At 36.2% G+C, this 19,885-nt stretch overlaps 1 protein-coding gene across 2 annotated transcripts in view; it reads right to left on the minus strand.

Moving 5' to 3' along the window:
* marchf8 (membrane-associated ring finger (C3HC4) 8) overlaps nucleotides 1–19,885 on the minus strand; it is a 223,674-nt gene that overhangs the window by 29,769 nt on the left and 174,020 nt on the right. The window contains exons 4-5 of one of the 2 annotated variants that reach the window (XM_056470852.1): nucleotides 18,996–19,826; nucleotides 2,524–2,704 (exon numbers count right to left, since the gene is read on the minus strand). In XM_056470852.1, coding sequence (XP_056326827.1) covers nucleotides 2,524–2,704; nucleotides 18,996–19,826 — 1,012 coding nt within the window. The remainder of the gene's footprint in view (nucleotides 1–2,523; nucleotides 2,705–18,995; nucleotides 19,827–19,885) is intronic. The other variant, XM_056470851.1, reaches the window with a different exon arrangement.

Here is a 19,885-nt window from a genome sequence, read left to right on the forward strand (position 1 = left end):
AAAGTTGACTGTTGGGTTTTACAATGTATTATTAGCCCCTTAAACAATATTTTTGTTCGATTGTCTACTGAACAAACATCATTATGCAATAATTTGCCTGATTACCCTAACGCGCCTAATTAACCTAATTAAGCCTTTAAAATGAATACTAGCATCTTGCAAAACATCTAGTTAAATATTATGATTAAATACAAAATATATTATGAAAATTTTATTAACACCTTTGTATTTTCCCATATTTTTATAACACTGATTATTATAACACTTTGCTGGCTGGAGTTTCAAAAGCCAACCTAAACAAGTTACAATTAGTACAAAATTCAGCAGCTAGAATTCTGACTAGGACCAGTGCAAGAGAGCACGTAACCCCTATACTTAGCCTGGATGATGGAAGCTTTGAGCGGTGCTTCTGACTGAGCCGAGCCCAGTTTGATTGGTCTTGGTAGGACATCATAATCACGCACCCACGAGCAAGCTCCTGATTGGTTAATGCAGTACGAATGTACGCAGTAGTTCAGATTTTTGAACATGAGCATTTCGAGTGAAACGCGATACGTGCATTAAGCGTGTCATTCACGCAAAATGCTCAGCTTGCGCTGTGTCATTCGCGCTACCTCATTCGCGATTATCGCATCGCAGGATGTCTATTCACATCTTTGCATCGACTTAACATGTAAATCACTCGCACTTGACGCTTCCTCTGCTGTGTTCACACCAGACGCAGAACACGCAGATAAATCACGCTATTCGTGCGTAAACATTTTGAGTTTACTTGCTTCATTCGCGCGTCAAATCTGCTTCATTTGCGCATCAAATTTATGTCACAACAGACGCGGATTTGCGTAATAGGCGGGGCTTCAGTCTGTCCGGTGACTCTAGCTTTGTTGCTAAATGGCTAACATGAATTTTATTGAGAGAATAGCTGTGTTTATGTGCTTTATGAAGACTGAAAAACAGCGTAGATTCATTTAGAGACGTGTCTGAGTCCACTAGATCCTTTCAGGTGTGCACCCAGTTCTGTGAGCTCATAAACTCCTCCAGAAACTTAACCTGGATGATGGAAGCTTTCAGCAGAGCTTCTGACTGAGCTGAGCCCAGTTTGATGAACTTGTCGATGTCGGCTGCAGGATTTTCCCCCTGGTACACCAACAACAGGCTCTACGTCATAATCAGACCCCCACAAAAGCAAGCTCCTGATTGATTAACACAGCGCGGTGCGAAATACGTGATACGCATGTTAAGCGCGTCAAATGCTCAACTCACACAGATTTATTCGTGCGAAACGTGTCATTCGCGCCACCTCATTTGTGCCGCAGGATGCCTATTCGCGTCTTCGCATTGACCTAACTTGTAAATCGCTCGAGATTGATGCTTCTTTCGCATCTGGTGTGAACGCAGCATCAAAGGCGCTATCTATGGAATAAAATCACTGTCATAAATATTTCGTGCGTAAATAAAATTCACGCATCCGTAAGTATACAATCTTAAAGGAAAACAAAGCGTATTCGTAATTTTACGAGGGTACATTTTCATAATCTGCGATTAGAACAGACACGGATACAACATTTTCTTTGTCTGTTTGTATACGACTTACAATTTTACGATGGGTGTACTTTACAAACACGAATTACAGTTTCACCACAGACACGAAGTCATGATTACGAGTACGAATCAAACAGCGAGACTTCACTGTCAAAATTACATCACCACTGTCACAGGCATTAATAAACAAGCGAGAGTCATCGATCACAACGGCGCGCCTGCTGGGCACTCAAGCTTCACACACACCGTCTCAGGTAAGATTTCTGTTATTCCCTCTTTGAGAAATGTCCGTCATGAGTTGTAATAAAGCTAAAGACTTAATGAGGTCCATTTTCGCTGTGTTTCTTGGACATTTTACAGAATCAAAATTAAGAACGGGCCGAGGATAGAGAGCTAGCATAATTTAAGTTAACGTTACAGGCAGCGAGTGCAGAGTCTCTAAGATCTAAGATCACCAGAGAACACAAACTAAATTAGACAGATTTATTAGGCATGGATATATACATTGCGATACATTGCGATTGAGATTTTTGAAAGTATTACAGAGCTTTGTAAACGTTTATTATTTGATGAGTCTCCCCATACAGTTTGATAGAGCGCTTGGACCCAGAAGCCGCTTCGCATGACTTCACACTTAACAAGCGGTTATAGAAATAGTTTATTATTATTATTATTATTATTATGTACTGTCATCATGGCAAAGATAAAAGTTACTGAAACTATTGTGTTTTTTATAAATGTATTGAAAAATTCTGCTTTCTGTTAAAAAGAAATTGGGAAAAAATATACGGGGGGCTAATAATTCAGGAGGGCTAATAATTATGTATATAACTGTATATACAGAATTCATCTGATAAAAAAAAAAGATCTGTTGTATCAAGGGCAGCTTTGACGAAGCTTAATCACCTTTTCATAGTGAATTTGCAATGTAGTGCATTTGCAGCATGGGTGGGTAGACCTATATATTTATATATAGCTTACCTTGCGCAGCGGCTTGAGCTTGGTCTCCATGATGAAGTCATATTTGCAGAGTTCACAGCAGCGAGTGTCTGAGCTTTTGATCCACTGCTGCAGGCATGCCTGATGGACGAAGCGCAAACTCCCAGTGCAGTGACAGGGTGTTATCAGTGGACTCTCATCATCCCCCTCACAGTGACAAATCCTACAGTTTATTTACAGAGAGAGAGAGAGAGAGAGAGAGAGAGAGAGAGAGATGGAGAAACACTCGGTCATCCTCCTAAAACCACCACAGAAGAGCAGCACAAGCAGCTACATACATTAACACCACTGAAATACAACAGCAACTGCTTATTTAAAGTGCCACTATTACACATTATTAAGTGTTCTTATTTTTGTTTTGTTTCATTTAATAGGTCTGTGTGCATCCAAACATGCATGGATTTCTCTTTTCTATTTGAAACAGTAAAATGATCTGGTCCGTCTAAAGTCCTGTACTGTTGTGATTAGTCTACTTTTTACACTGAAACCAATGGCCATTACTATATTTGTTTTTCAGCTGTGTGGTGTTTGATATTCATTATGGTGGAAAGCCAGAATACTGTTGTACTACATTAACTTAATATTCTTCTTCTTCTTCTGAGACTAATTTCTTTAAGCATCTCCTCCTAGACCGTTCATACTACAACCATCAAACTTACTCCAAACTGGTCTGACTCGGGTTGCTATATCTTTTCCAACTGATCCGACTTACGGTTTTCAAAAAAAAAAAACTGACCCGGAAAATTCGAAAAAGTCTTATTGACTTAACATTGGACCAAACATTGTGAGCTCATAACTTTCCGCAAGACTGTCATACAGACTTACGGTTGAGCTCATTTAACTCAGACTACCAATCTGCCAATCACTGATCACCTTTAAACTTTTTAGCAACCACTTACGGCACCCTAGCAACTGTCCCATAGACTTCCATTATAAAAACTGCCATTGACTTTACATTGGACCTACTAACAACATACCAGTCCATACTAAATTTATGATAACATCATGCTAGCAACATGCTAATCCATACTAGAACTAGGCTAACGTGCTAATTTATGCTAGAAACATGTTAGCAACATGCTAATTCATACTAGAATCATGTAACTTTTTTGTTAGCAACTGCCTAGCAACTACTCAAAACACCCTAGCAACCGCCTAGCAACACTTTAGCAATGACCCAGAACACCTTAGCAACCACCTAGTAAAACCTTAGCAAACACTTAGCAATGCCTTAGCAACCGCCTAGCAACATCTTAAAAACCACCTAGAACATCCCAGCAACGCCTTAGAAACCATTCAGAACACCCTAGCAATGCCTTAGCAACCACCTAGCAACCACTCAAAACACCCTAGCAACCGCCTTGCAACAGCTTGTCAACCACTGAGAACACCCTAGCAACACCTTAGCAACCACCTAGATCACTCTAGCAACGCCTTAACCACCACTCAGAACACCTTAGCAACCTCATAGCAACATCTTAAAAACCATCTGTAACACCCTATCAATGCCTTAGCAATCATTCAGAACACCCTAGCAACGCCTTAGCAACCACAAAGAACACCCTAGCAACTGCCTAGCAACAGCTTAGCAACCACTCAGAACACCCTTCCAACTGTCTAGCAAGACCTTAGCAACCACTCAAAACAAATTAGCAACCACCTAGCAACACTTTGGCAACCACTCAGAACACCTTAGCAAACACCGAGCAACACCTTAGCAACTGCCCAGCAACTATTCAGAACCCCATAGCAACCACCTAGCGAAAAACATATCAATGCATACTAGAAACCTGCTAACCTATATGTAATCTATCTATGCCGACTGTTTCAAACTTCTTAAAACTGCTTCAAACTTTCAGATGAGGCTTTCTCAAGCCACCATAAAGTTTACTTTTCTAGTTGTCTATTATAATACTTTTAATAATTGTTGTTTTGATGTTATTACCTGACACTATCGATTATGCCACCAAAAAAACCCCCACCAAACTCCATTTTGAGGGTTCAAAATAAAATTCACTGCGTGACGAAGTCTGTTACAATGCAGTTAATATTAGCTAATAATGTGTCAAATTTAATAATGTTCAAATTAAGAAAATATATAAATAATTTATTGATTTATTAAAATTCAATAATCTCACGCAAGCAAGATTGGCGTTTTACTGAATAAATGCATGAAGATGATTGCAATTGTGATGTAGATTTCATGCAGTTAAACAAACACTGCTTTTAATACACAAGAGTTGTATATTAAAAAGAACAAGAAAAAAAACAAGATTTTGTTTTAATTAGTCTAAATTGGTTTAAAGTGAATACTGAAGTCTAAATTTGGATCTACACATTGACAAGTTATTGAAAAAGCTTAGGCGGAAATTAGATAAATAAGTTTCTTATACCAGTCAAATTTTTTAAAAGGCCCGTAAGAAATTAGTAGAGAGTACATTCTTGTCTATAATTGATTATGGTGATCATCTATATATGCATGCAGCTGCTACTCTACTACTATCATGCAGCAATACGCTTCGTCACAGGTGCAGACTCACTTATGAATCACTGTATTCTGTACGATTCCTTAGATTGGTTATCTCTGTATCAAAGGATAAAATGACATTTGTAATTATTTACTTTAAAGGCTCTCCTAGGTAAACTACCATCCTATCTTTCTAATTTGCTAACATTTCACATAAATAATCAACACACTAGATTTGGTTCCTGTATTCTGTTAACAGTATCAAGGGTATAATCAGAACTTGGCAAATGTGCTTTTTTCTTTTATGCTCCTATAGGACTTGGAATGACCTGCAAAATCAGCTTAATCTTGACACACTTCCGACCCTAAGTACTTTCAAACATCTTCTGTACAACGTCTTAAAGCATACTTGTAATTGTTTTTTTAATGATCTGATCTAAATGAATGGTGATTTTGTAATTTTGTGGTATTGTTTTCTGTGATTCTTGTGTGAAACTTTGTGCTGCCTGCTGTCTTGACCAGGTCTCACTGGAAGAAGAGACAGTACTGTCTCAATGTGATCTATTGACTACATAAAGGAAATAATAAATTGCAATGATAATAATTCAAGAAAAGCACATTGTATATAACTTTTTCAGTTAGATTCACAGATTCTATAAGTCTATTTATAAATCGGCTGTTTATAGACCCTGACATTTGACTATCAAAGGGTTTGTTTGCACTAGCTGACTAGTCAGTTACAAAAACTCCAGCTAAACATTAATGAAATGAGTCATGGTGCACAACCCAAGTTTATTTATTGTCAAAACAAAATCCCCCAAATACCGAAATATCACTTTCGTCAGATCATTGCAGATGTTTTACATTCACAATCAATCAGCTACAATACACACTACATTCAAGTTTACAAGTAAACACTGTTTTAAACTTACAGCTAATAGTGGCACTTTAATATTTGTTAAGACTACAAGCTTTTAAATATTGCAACAATTGTTGGAAAAACATGCTTCAGCCTACATTTTTGGAAAACATGCACTTCAACATACAGTTGAAGTCAGAATTATTAGCCCCCCTTTTAGTTATTTTATTTATTTATTTTTTTATATTTTCCAAATGATGTTTAACAGAGCAAGGAAATCTTCACAGTATGTCTGATAATATTTTCTATTCTGGAGAAAGTCTTGTTTGTTTTATTTTGGCTATACCATAAAAGCAGTTTTATTTTTTTAAACACTATTTTAAGGTCAAAAGTATTATTTTACAAACCATCATTATACAATAACTTGCCTAATTACCCTAACCTGCCAAGTTAACCTAATTAACCTAGTTAAGCCTTTAAATGTCACTTTAAGCTGTATAGAAGTGTCTTGAACAATATCTAGTCAAATATTATTTACTGTCATCATGGCAAAGATCCAATAAATGAGTTATTAGAGATGAGTTATTAAAACGATTATGTTTAGAAATGTGTTGAAAAGATCTCTCCATTAAACAAATTGGGGGAAAAATAAACAAGTGGACTAATAATTCAGGGGGGCTAATTATTCTGACTTCAACTGTACATTTGACTGCAGTTTCTAGGCAAAATGAAGGCTACGGGACAGAATGAAACCAACAATTTTTGTTCCTTTTCACACTAATGATATTTACACGGATATAATATTGGCCAATAAAGGATTTTTTTTTTTGTGCAGTTCTTTGCAAAACACCAAATAAAAACAGGGTTTCCATTCTAAACAAAAACAAATCCCTGACTTTTCCCTTACTAAAATAAGCTGCATTACTATGACCTATTTACCACAGATTTTGGAAAAAAAAATATTGTGAATGTCTGCCTTTTATTGACACTGAAGGGAAGAAGCTGTCATTTGTGTGCAAAAAAAAGTATTCTGATAGCTTGATAATATTCCGATTGAAGACACATGGACTGTTTTGATTGTTTTTTGGTATTGTCCTGGATTTTGAATGAGTCTAACCATAACAACAGGCGTGAAATAATAACGATTTAAAAATATGGAATAGAAAAATTACATTTTGACAAATGGAAACTAAAATTTAAAGCACCAAACAAAAAAAATCCCTGATACTCCATGACTTGGACAATATATACAATGTATGTAAGTAGTCACAGCCTTTGCCGTGAAGTTCTAAATTGAGCTCAGGTACATTCTGTTTCCACTGATCATTCTTGAGATGTTTCAGCAGCTTAATTGGAGTTCACCTGTGGTAAATTCAGTTGATTGGACATGATTTGAAAAAGCATACACCTGTCTATATAAGGTCCCAGGGTTGACAGTGCATGTCAAAGCACAAACCATGCATGAAGACAAAGGAATTGTCTGTAGACCTCCAAGACAGAATTGTCTCGAGGCACAAGGCTGGGGAAGGTTACAGGAAAATTTCTGCTGTTTTGAAAGTTCCAACAGTGGCCTCCATTATCCATAAGTGGAAGATGGTTGGAACTACCAGGACTCTTTCTAGAGCTGGCCGGCCATCTAAGCTGAGTGATTGGGGGAGAAGGGCCTTAGTCAGGGAGGTGATCAATAACCCTATGGTCACTCTGTCTGAGCTCCAACATTCTTCTCTGGAGAGAGGAGAACCTTACAGAAAAACAACCATCTGTGCAGCAATCCACCAATAAGGCCTGTATGGTAGAGTGGCTTGACAGAAGCCACTCCCTGCTTGGAATTTGCCAAAAGGCATCTGAAGGACTCTCAGACCATAAGAAACTAAATTCTCTGGTCTGGTGAGACTAAAATTGAACTGTTTGGAGTGAATGCCAGGTGTTTGGACGTTTGGTGAAAACCAGGCACCGCTCATTACCAATCTAATACCATCCCTACAGTGAAGCATGGTGGTGGCAGCATCATGCTGTGGGGATGTTTTTCAGCAGCAGGAACTGAAAGACTAGTCAGGATAGAGGGAAAGATGAATGCAGCAATGTACAGAGACATCCTGAATGAACACCTGCTTCAGAGTGCTCTTGACTTCAGACTGGGGCGACGGTTCATCTTCCAGCAGGACAATGACCCATAGCACACCGCCAAAATATCAATGGAGTGGCTTCACAACAACTCTGTGAATGTCCTTGAGTGGCCCAGCCAGAGCCCAGACCTAAATTCTATTGAACATCTCTGGAGAGATCTGAAAATGGCTGTACATCAGATTGAGAGGTTGAGAGGTACTGCAAAGAGGAATGGACAAAAATTCCCAAAGACAGGTGTGCCAAGCTTGAGGCATCAGATTAAAAAAAAGACTTGAGGCTGTAATTGCTGCCAAAGGTGCATCAACAAAGTATTGAGAAAAGGCTGTGAATACTTACGTACATGTGACTTTTCAGGTATTTTATTTCTAATAAATTTGCAACAATTTCAAAATATCTTTTTTCACATTGTCATTATGGGGTATTGAGTGTAGAATATTGAGGAAATAAATGAATTTAATCCAATTTGGAATAAGGCTGTAACATAAAAAAAATATGGAAAAAGTGAAGCGCTATAAATACTATATATATATATATATATATATATATATATATATATATATATATATATATATATATATATATATATATATATATATATATATATATATAATGTATAAGATTCCCGGCCTTTCAATTTCTGGAATAGACCTTTTAAACTCCATGATATTCCAGAAATTCCATGGCCTGTGGGAACCCTGTAAATACCACAAAGCAATTAAGTTTGCCTCACCTATCCATCTCTATATGAACAACTTTTCTGTCATGGTCAGTTTGCTCAGTAGCTCACTTTCGCAAGTGTTTTACTTGTGATGCAGAGCATTTTGCACAAATGTGGGCCGAGGCATGTATTTCCAATGAGCCTGCGCTGGAATAAAACCCTTTCTCTGCAGTTCAAAATTACAATTTCACAGCGAATGAGGAAGTAGTGGACAAAGCTGGAGTAGGATAAACATATAAAACAGGGGTGAAAGGTCAGGACAGACAGACGCAGTTTCTGTGTTATTTACTACATCACAGTCCCACTGTATACATAAATCCAACAGCTGCCTTTCCTGCAGGATTCATGGAAATAACGGCCAATAAAAACATCAGCAGAACCTATAGAAGCATCCAAAAGGTAAACTTTAAAATCACACCAGCAGAGGGAAAAGGAAACGCTGTTTGTTAGTGGAAGGAAGGCTGGATTTGTGGAAAGTATCCTAAGGGAGATAAAGAGAAGTTTAAGGCTCAATCTATTCTCTATGTAATATCATTGCTGAGAAACAAATGAGATGTTATAAAGGTCTGAACTATAATAGGCTGCTTTGTTTTTTGTTTTGTTTTCTTCTATCTATCACGCGTGGACTTTTATGCATATAAATTGACTCAGGCGAAGTTTAATAAGCTTAGAGGTCATCTGGGAAAGCAGCACGTATAAACAACTGTGTGACAAATGTCAACATTCCTATTATGAGGATGTGAGAGGCATTGTTCCGCTGAGGCAAGCACTAGTTCAAAGAGAAGATGAGTTTATGGTCTCTGGTGCTCTGCAGATTACGGCGCACATGACTGCTGATCTGGTGGAATATCATTTCAAAGTATAGATCAACTGACTTTTTAATGACTACACTTTTACTTTTTAAAGCTGACTTTTTAATGATTACACTGTAAAAAAATACTGTTGCCTTATTTTTTAGTTGAATCAAATAACATTTTCTAGTCATCTCAACTTGCATCAATCAAACTGACTAAACATATAAAGTTAAACTTTGTATAAGTGTTGAAAACTGATTAACTCATTAAAATAAATTTAACCAAAATAAAAATATTTGCTGTCTTGACTTTGTTATTCAATATTTTACAGTGTAAAAACTAAACTAAGATTAGGGTTTCCTACTACTTATACTGTAAATAATATATAGGAAAAGTAAAAAAAAAAATTAAATAAATAAATACAAACATAAATAAATACAAAAAATAAACACAAAGCACCCAATAAATCCGCTAAATGACAATGGGTTTGCAAAATAGAAGTTTTTTAAAATATGATAAAACTTAAATAAAATCCAATAAAGGAAAGAAAAAAGGAACGGAAAAACAAAAGGAAAGGAAATGTAATGGAAAAGGAAAGGAATGGAAAAAGAAAGGAAATGAAAGGAAAGAAGGAAAAGCAAAAGTTAAGGAAATGGAAAGGAAAAGCCAGAGGAAGGGAAATGGAAGAGGAAATGAAAAGGGAAGCAATGGAAAAGGAAAGGAAAAGGAGAGGAAAGGAAATGAAAAGAAATTAAATGAAAAAGAAAGGAAATGAAAGGGGAAGGAAAATAAAGAAAAATGAATGGAAAAAAGGAAATGAAAAGGAAAAGCAAAAGGAAAGAAAAAAGAATGAAAAAGGAAAAGAAAGGGGAAAGGAAAATGAAAACAAAGGAAAATAAATGGAAAAAAAGGAAATGAAAAGAAATAGCAAAGGAAAGGAAAAGAAAAGTAATGGAAAAGGAAAGGAAATGAAAAGGAAAAGCAAATGAAAAAAAAGGGAAAATAAATGGAAAAGGTAAGGAAATGAAATGGAAAAGGAAAAGCAAAGGAAAGGAAGGGAAAAGGAAAGGAAAGGAAAAGAAAAGGAAAGAAATTGTTAAATAAATAAATAAAATAAGATAAAATAAAATAAAAAATAAATCAAGCATCCCACAAACCAGAGCAACTGAGGCGAGTTCTTCATACTTGGATTACTCAGTTAGCTGGATCTGATAGTTGACCATTTGACACAATACAGGATTGTTTGGTTCTTTGAATCTCATCCTAGAATTGTTGTCATAGCAACAAGTCCGTGAGCTCAAACCTGGAGACAGGCTTATGTAGTTCACATAAATAGGATTAGATAGTCATTTTAGGTGAAGGTGATACTGAAAATCTTTACAAAGTGCTGATATTTTCTTACAAGAGTATTGTGGTGAATTCTGTAAAGTAATTCTAAAAAAAAATTTAAAAATCATCCTTTTTAAAATTAGTTTAAAACAATCTTGAAGCCTACACTCTCAAAACAAAGCTGTGACAGGGGTGGAACCTTTTTAAATAGTTCAGAGTGTGCGCTTTTGTACATTGACTGATATATAGAATTTAGGTACCAATTTATACCTTTACGATATCAACACATGGACCATTTAGGTACAAATGTTTAACTTTTGATAAGATACCACCAACAGTGGCAACTTTAGTACCCTTATTTCTGAGAGTATATAATAGACATGAATAATAATCTCATTTTTTAAGGAATAATTATTTCATTTTACTGGAGTCACTTCATGTGTATTGTCTGATCGGATAGCTATCTGGTTGTAAAACGAGAAGGTGTAAATACTCTATGAAATGCATTCGAGACCAATATAAATTCCATCTTTCAAACCAGGAGGTGGTCTGGGATGCATTCCAAAAAAAGTGGACAGGTCTAATGTCAATCTAACTCCTCTCAACACGTTAATTTTTTTTTTTATTAACATGTATAAGCATGTTATGGGTAGGCCCACATGGAATCTGTGCATGCAGAAATCTGCAGATCAACACAGATTTGTTTAGCCCATCATTAAATCTGTTTATTTACTTATGTAAATGTGTGTAAATATACATTTATTCAGTTTTATATTCATTTCAGTAATATTATTAACTAATATGCAAATAGTTATATTACTTTTTAGTCTTTAGTCTTTATATTATATGAGAGACTTGCTTTATTTACCAAACGATTGGATTTTAAAGATTAAATAAAAGTTATATATATATATTTTTTCATGTTATACCTTTTTCATTCCATATAAATCTGTAGATTTTATACAAAATTCTGCACGAAAAAAGCAAAAAATGTCAGCAGATTCAGTCTAGGCATAGTTATGTGCTATGGTAAGATTTAACCATGAGATATAATAGCATAGATATACAATGTCAAAAAAGGTATAGTGAGGGTATAATTTTGTTCCTAGGGGAACAAAACATATAAAATACATAATTGCACCTTTAAAAGGTCCCAAAAATGGGCTATAATGGTACAAAAATGTACCTTTCAAATCTAAATTTGAGTGTTTGTACTTTTATAGCCCATTAGGGAAAAAAAAATGTACCTTTAAAGATCCCAAATTGGTCCTTTGGGGTTAAATTTTGTACCCAAATGTGCTATAAAAGTACAAACACTCAGATTTAGATTTATAGCCCACATTCTTGTGGTCTTTGTATTAATGTAGATTATTTACTGTAGCCTACAGTGGGTTAACAATGTTTAGCTTATACAAATTGTTCTTTATACTGTTTTATATGACTGCTTTATACTTGCTGTGTAACTTCATTCCTTGACACATTCAGTTGTGAGTTGTAATTAAATATTTGTACATTTATAAATAAAAATGGCCATCTGTAAACCAAACTAATTTGTTTATGTATGCAGTCACCAAAGGATCAAAATGGCTGGGTCAGTACCAGTGATGTAAAGTAACAAATGCTCAAATTACTGTAATTTAGTACTTTTCTCTGGAATCGCAATTTACTAAGTAGTTTTAAAAATGTGTAATTTTACTTGAGTACATTTTTAGTGCTGTTTCGGTAATTTTACTCCACTATTTTTTCAACCTGCAATCACTACTTTATTTTTTTCTTGTCTATGGGGATTGGCTGATCCAGTTCTGGGATTGCCGTCCAATCAAACTGCACATAGAAAGTAAATCGCACCATACTGAACTAACATGGGCGCTTTATAAATGCAGCAAACTGATTGGAAACATTAAAAGTGTCCAAGAAGACGTTTAAAATCTTGCACTTAATGCACTACAGAATGTTACATTTACACACACACATGCACAAACTGCATGTAAACATATCAGCTTTTTGCAGCGTAATGGTTTTACAAGGGCTACTTTTTACTCATACTTTGAGCAATCTTTACAACAGATACTTTTACTCTACTTGCACTACACTTTTGGACAAGTAATCTTACTTTTACTTTTTTTAATACTCTGTCCACCACTGGTAAGTACCCTGAAAATGCTACATGATAAGGTACATTTCTGTACCTTCAGTGTCTACAATTTTGTTCCTTGGGGGTACAAAATTCTCCCTTAAATGGTACAGATGGAGAAGGTATATGTTTGTACCCAAGTGACAGGCCACTTGTACCCTAAAAGGTACAATTATAACAGTGCTAATGCAACACCCTATGGCAGATGATATTTTGGGATATTTGTTGAAGAATAGGTGGCTAGGCAAATTGATGAATCAAACCACAAAAAAGAATACAAAATAATACAATTTTGTGGTAGCTGCACATGCAATGCAATGAAAAGAAAACAATAATAAGAAAAAAATAAACACACTTCACACAACATTTATTCAATGCAAATGTTTTTGTTCTTCACCACAATTGGTGAATTATTTATGGACACGGCTGCTGGTGGAACTGAAAAACACACACAAGGGGATACATTTACATGCATGCAGTGCATGGGGCTGAGTCCCTGGAAACATGATATGATAAAATGCACATTTTTAATAGTGCAACTTGCCAAGTCTGCTAAATGCACAAAATGTCCAGTCTTTAGACACTTGACTGCATTTATTAAACAATTCAAGCAGTACTTTCCAGACAACTATAGACAGATTAGCATACATGACTTTTGTATTTACTGACAGAAACAACAGCATTCAGTAATTGACATCATGGTCCCTGCACACGGTTTAGCCTGTAATGGATGTATCAATCATATCCTGCATGATAAAGACCCTGTAAATGTTAACAAGCTACCAGGGCACAAATGAGAGCGAAGATTGCTTGCGTGTCAACGTCCAGAGGAGGCTTTTCAGACTCAATGACCAGGATAATGACTATTTTCAGACGCAGCACATCCAGTCAAGGCTCTACAAGATTAGAAAACAGCAAAGACAAAGAGAAAAACGAGGCCTGTCACATCTCCATCATCTTACAAGCGCTTTTACAGCCTGCGAGCTCAAGGCACATCGCTTTAATAGACTCCTTTTGTTTATGATCACTCATATTTTTCACGACTACAAAGGCCAGATTCATTTTCCCCACTCTCACTTCCTTTCTATTTTAATCAGAATGTATTAAGAACATTACACAGAGCTAGATCAGATTAAATTAGAATAGAAAGAATCAATCCAATTGGCACTTTTAAGACATTCTGTCCAGCCTTTTCATGAGGTTTGGCTCATGGCTCATTGACCCGCTGTTCTGGAATAGTGGTTTAATTAAACAAACAATCACTCTATTTAGCTCGGTATTTAAGTAAATGCACTAAGAGGTATCATTCTTGATCAACTGTACTGTACACCCATTTTAAGGCCCTTTTTTAAAAAAATTAATCTCGACGTTTAATGCATTTGGTGCGATTTAGTAATTTTGTTACAATAATTAAGGATACTTCCTTTGTACCAAAATAAGTTTTAGCAAAAATTTTATTTATATGCACTTTATTTATAGAACTTTTTACCGCACTATAATAAAAATACATACATTTTTTAACATTTTAATCAAATGGTGACTTCATATCTCATTATTCTGACTTTCTGAATTGCGAGATAACATCTCTTTTGTCTCCCTCTCTCTAGAATTATTTTTTCATTTTGAGAAACAAATATCAAGATACAAACATAAAAAAAATTAAGTCAGTTTTTTTTAGGGGGTCTTGTGGAAGGAAAAAAGGCTTTCCACAAGTAACACATCTTATAAGCGTTTACCCAAAAATGTATACATGAAAAGTAGCATGACAACAAAATTTATAAATTTGAGTACAAATAATTAACTACATTTTAATTCACATTAAAGAATTAACTTGACCAAATTGCATAAGTTTTCTGAATACCACCCAGGCCATGAATGTGTATACAGTACAGTATATACAGTCAAACCTTAAATTATTCATAAACTTAAAAGTTTCCATTTTTTAACTTAAAAAGTTTCCATAAACTTAAAAGTTGCCATTTTTGAAACTAAATGAAGTTACTTTTATTCAACCTAGATGCATCAAAATTCTCAACAACAACATCAAAGTCTGCAGACAAACTGCATTTCAGCATTACAACTACCCAAAAACACACAGCAAAAGTGTTGAAGAAATGGTTAGCAGACAAAAAAAAAAATGTTTTGTTTTGCAGTGGCCCAGCCAGAGTCCTGACTTAAATCCAATTGTGAATCTATTGGAGGGAGCTAAAGATCAGGGTGATGGCAAGGAGACCCCCTAACCTGAAAAAGTATGTAAATAAAATGTAAATAAAAGCTGAGAAGCACACGCACGCACGCACGCACGCACACAAATCCCACAATGATGCCTCTTATACATCGTCTTTTATCTTTCGGAGAGAAATCTGTGGCATTTGAGGTCAAAAATAAACTTTCTAGTTAAACAAAAGTAACTTAAAAGCCAGAATTTGCCGGGCATGAATAATTTCAGGCTTGACTGTATATAACTAAAGTGCTCAGCATATATAAGTACACCCCTCACAAATCTATCTTTTAAGTTCATAGTTTTAATAGGAAGCTACAATATTATATTTGTGCATATACATTAGATTAGTCAGTACTGAAGCCAAATCTGGCGCTTGTCTAACAAAATAACTTATGGTACAAAAACTAGTACACCCACATTTATGTCATTGAAAAATATAAATTTATAAATTAAAAAAATAAATAAAAATAAAAATCAAGATTTAAAATTTAGTTTTGTAGGTTATAATTTTCCCCATATTTCGCTTGAATTTAATTGTATTATCTTTCAATTTATAAATATGTTTGGTGACTAAAATATGATTTTAATAAATATATCTGTTCAATAAATTTATTTAGTTTAAATGCAGCAAAATACATTGCCTATATTCACTGAGAAATGGATACAAATATTCATTTTTAAAATGGGGTGTACTCAATTATGCTGAGCACTATACACACGCACACACACACACACACACATATATATATATATGCATTTTTTTATTTATTTTTTTAGATCCCTAATAATCAAAAATATGCTGTTAAAACACTGAAATGCACCAGTACATCCTGTTCCTCCCACATAAAACTGTGTCCTTGCCGTGGGTCACACCTCAAGACACCTGAGCTTGCTTTGTGGCAGATCTCCAAGCCTGGGTATTTCAGCTCTGCTTTAAACCAATAAGTCTTGCTGGCCGATCTCTAAATGTCAGCTATTTTAAGAGCACATGTGTTTTCACAGCACCATGTGCGAGTGCTAATACGTGTGGGAAGAAACCTCACCTTACCTTTAAGGAAGATGTAAACAATTGATTTAACAGAAGACATCCAGTAAAGCTCAGGTAAAGTGCCAAGACTTTAGCTTAGAGAAAGCAGATCTTGATGATCGTAGCTGCTTTCCGATATAAGCCAGGTTGCATTTGAATGCATATATTTTTCAACTATACAGTGGGTGAAAACAATATTTGAAAAGTATATCAGATATTCATAAGTTCTTAAAAATGTTGGTGAAAAATACTCAGATGGCCTAATACTGATAGTGCATTATCATAAGGTCACAAGAGAGAACTTATGAATGAAAGGAAAGAATGGCCACGAGAAAATTGTTTATATGGCCAGATCTCATTCACAGTTCCAATCATAATAGTTCTACACAGAACATATTTCTAAATTGTTGTGAAGTAAGCTCCATTTTAAAGTAAAACATATTTAAGAGGGTACAATTTTGGAAGCACAGAGTTTTAGCTGAAAAGATAAAGATGCTTTGACTGACTTAAAACATGACTGCAACAATATATGGTTTTTCTGTGTTCATCAAAATGTTGTGGATTTTATGAATTATAATATATATTCATTATCAACTACGGTACATGTTTTGCCATTTTTTGAAACTAAATGAATCCACCGCAACATTCATATTACTCACATTCATACAATAGTCTTCCAAGGTCCCCATTCCCCAGAAAAGGTATGTGGGATGAATACTTTATTTTATTAAATCAACAAAATAGCCTTATGTTATTTATATTATTTACATGACAGACATTTTCTTATTTTCCCTGCTCTCTTTATAAGGCACACAGTGGAATTCCACTCAGGTGTGCCCGAGTACACAACGGAAAATATGTCACGATATAGCAATTTTTTCCCTGTAAAAATCCTGCTTTTAGAGCATGTACTGTATCAAGATGTTTTACTTGAACGCAATTGCATATTTTTACATATAAAATTATTTGTAGCATCAATGGCATAGCACCGCAATGGTTCAGGTCCTATTTGAAAGGCCGGACTCTGTGTTAGTTAAGTCCAAAGAGAGAAATGGACTATTGTTTGTTTTTTTTAATAATATTTTGTGCTGTATTTGGTTATTGAGCAGCAATAAACAACACTTTAAAATATAAGCAGTATATTTCAAATTCCATAAGCATCTAGTAAATGCATATAAGCAGTATATTTCAAATTCCATAAGCATCTAGTAAATGCATAATAATGGTGATAGCCATGAAACCATGATTAGTCCTCAGACTATAATTGTACAACCAAAATCTATGAATCGCTGCATTTTTATGCAGTATAAAACATAACATATGAATGTGTCTGAATGTAGAAGAAGCCTACTTAAGCAATGCACTGCTTTTGTTGTGTTTTGAAATACAACATTTGAATGTTTGTAAAAAAATAAATAAATAAAAAAAAATAAAAAAAGGCTATTGTACAATGCACTGATGTTATGTAGTTTCAAAATACAATATATTAACATTTTAATGTAGAAAAATACAACGTGTGTGTCTTAAGGAGCAAAAATACAACATATGGGCTCTAATATGCTGTTGTGTCATTACTCGTATTGCAAGTCATATCTCTTCGGCCCCTCATTTGGGATGCTTTTCATGAACTGGCCCCCATGACAAACTAATTGAATATCCCTGCTCTAAATGGTCTTGCCCCACCTTATATCTCTGAGCTGATACACCCCTATAAGCTCACTCATTCTTTCAGGTCAGCTGATTGTGCCAAAAACAAAGCATAAGCTTAGAGGGGATCGTGCTTTCGCTGTGGTAAGTCCTAGACCTTAGAATGAGTTGCCATTGCCCATTAGACAGGCCTCTTCTTTGTTTAGATTCAAATCAGCTCTTAAAACGAATTTTTTTCATTGGTACTTGACACCTGATCACCTGATGGTTATTTTAATATATGTGCCTTTTTAGGTAGCTTAGCAATATTTTATCTTGTATTTTATGTATTTTATATACTATTATGCTTATTTTGTTGAATATTTCTGGATAGCACTTTGGCTCACTTCAGGAAAAACACATGAAGTGGCCAGGTTTAAACAGGCCCTAATACTAACTAGTCATTCAAATGTAGCAGCAACTCTAAAAGTACCCAATTTTAGATATTGCCTCCCTTTAAATAAAAAAATAAGCCACAGATTCCTGAAATCAAATATTTCTTATAAAAGAATGTTAGACAACCAAAAGTCATATTTATAACCATTTGGACTTAAAATAGTTCTTCTTCCCAAGTTAGTTACTTTGCCATCAGCAAAATCAATTACATACCTCATAAGTTACTCTAGTTGTTTCCCGAGGCAAACCTGTGAACCTGTAGAGGACCATCAATACAATCATTGCTACCAGATCTCTAATCCCGAAGCCAGAGAGCCACAATCAAACTCATATCTTAAATCTCTATTCTACCTAAACTACAGCACTCCGCAAGCTACCCTAAGTATCGACTGGATCTCTCGGAGGAAATCTGCTTGGACTATTCATGCATCCCACACAACCAGCCTGGACACTTTCTCACAGCATGGATCTTTAGCACTCGAAACCTCACTCCTAGATGAACCGGGCTATCGATCAGCAGTGGGAGTGGAAACTACCTCAGCACATAGGCTCTAACTGGAAGGAGAATCTGGGACTGGTAGGAACTCGGCATCCAGGGGAAAGGGCTGCTGCGGGACTATGAGGTACGAATCACTCTAAAGGTAGAGCCCATGGGTAAGAGGAGCCGGGCGGGAGTGAGGAAGCCCCACCAACCTGCAGCAGTCCCCCGATAGGGAGTAAGGCGACAGTGGCCCGTTCTTCTCCGACAGTGGAGAGGTGCATTGATCCAAGTCGCAGTCTTCCTCGAGGGAACATAGCGGAGCCCGTACCCCCTCCATCTTTATCTTCCACCGGGACGGGTCCTCCTCAAACACCTCATCGTCTCCTATCTCCTCCATACAGCAGGACTCGCTGACGTCTAGCACAGCACTGGAGGACTTGTCGATGTGCAGCCTTGAAGCATAACTCCCCATCTCAGACGCCTGCAGACTTCCTGCGGTGGAAGAACGGGTGAAGGGGAAGATGAGGCGCAAGAAGTTGGAGCTTCTTCGACGGTCTGAATGGGGAGGCGCAGCGGGAGCCAGACACTGCTCAGGCCCGGGGTTGGAGATGTATTTGTAGTTGTTAAGGAATGATGGAGGTTGAGAAGCAAACAGAGGAGGGGGGATGCCGTGACCATTGAGGTCTTTGATGTGGCCAGCTTCCATGAGTTGTTCCTTTTCCGTTTCCAGCTCCCCATCCGAACAGGTGCGGTCTATAAAGTGAAGGCCGCTGCATAGACTGTCCATTTTTTGCCCCACATCATTCAGAGACTTTGAGAACTTGAGACTTCCTGCTTCTGGTTTAAGGTTGACTGACGGTTTGAGAAGGGAGAGCCATTCGGTGCCAAATAAAGTCTTATTTTTGGGCTTGGGGGGAGAGTCCAGGCAGAGGGTGGTCATGGTGACACCCTGAGATGCTGAGCTTTTACCGTTAGAGTTCAACAGCACTACGGTGGCCTGTAAGGGCCTCTGTGAGCCCACGTCCTGAGCGAGGTCATTAGAACTGCATACGAGAGGAAAGGAGAGGGATGGGACAGAAAGAAAGAGGTGCAGAAACAGAAA

Source organism: Danio aesculapii, chromosome 13, assembly GCF_903798145.1.
Source record: "Danio aesculapii chromosome 13, fDanAes4.1, whole genome shotgun sequence".
Classification (NCBI taxonomy): Eukaryota; Metazoa; Chordata; class Actinopteri; order Cypriniformes; family Danionidae; genus Danio; species Danio aesculapii.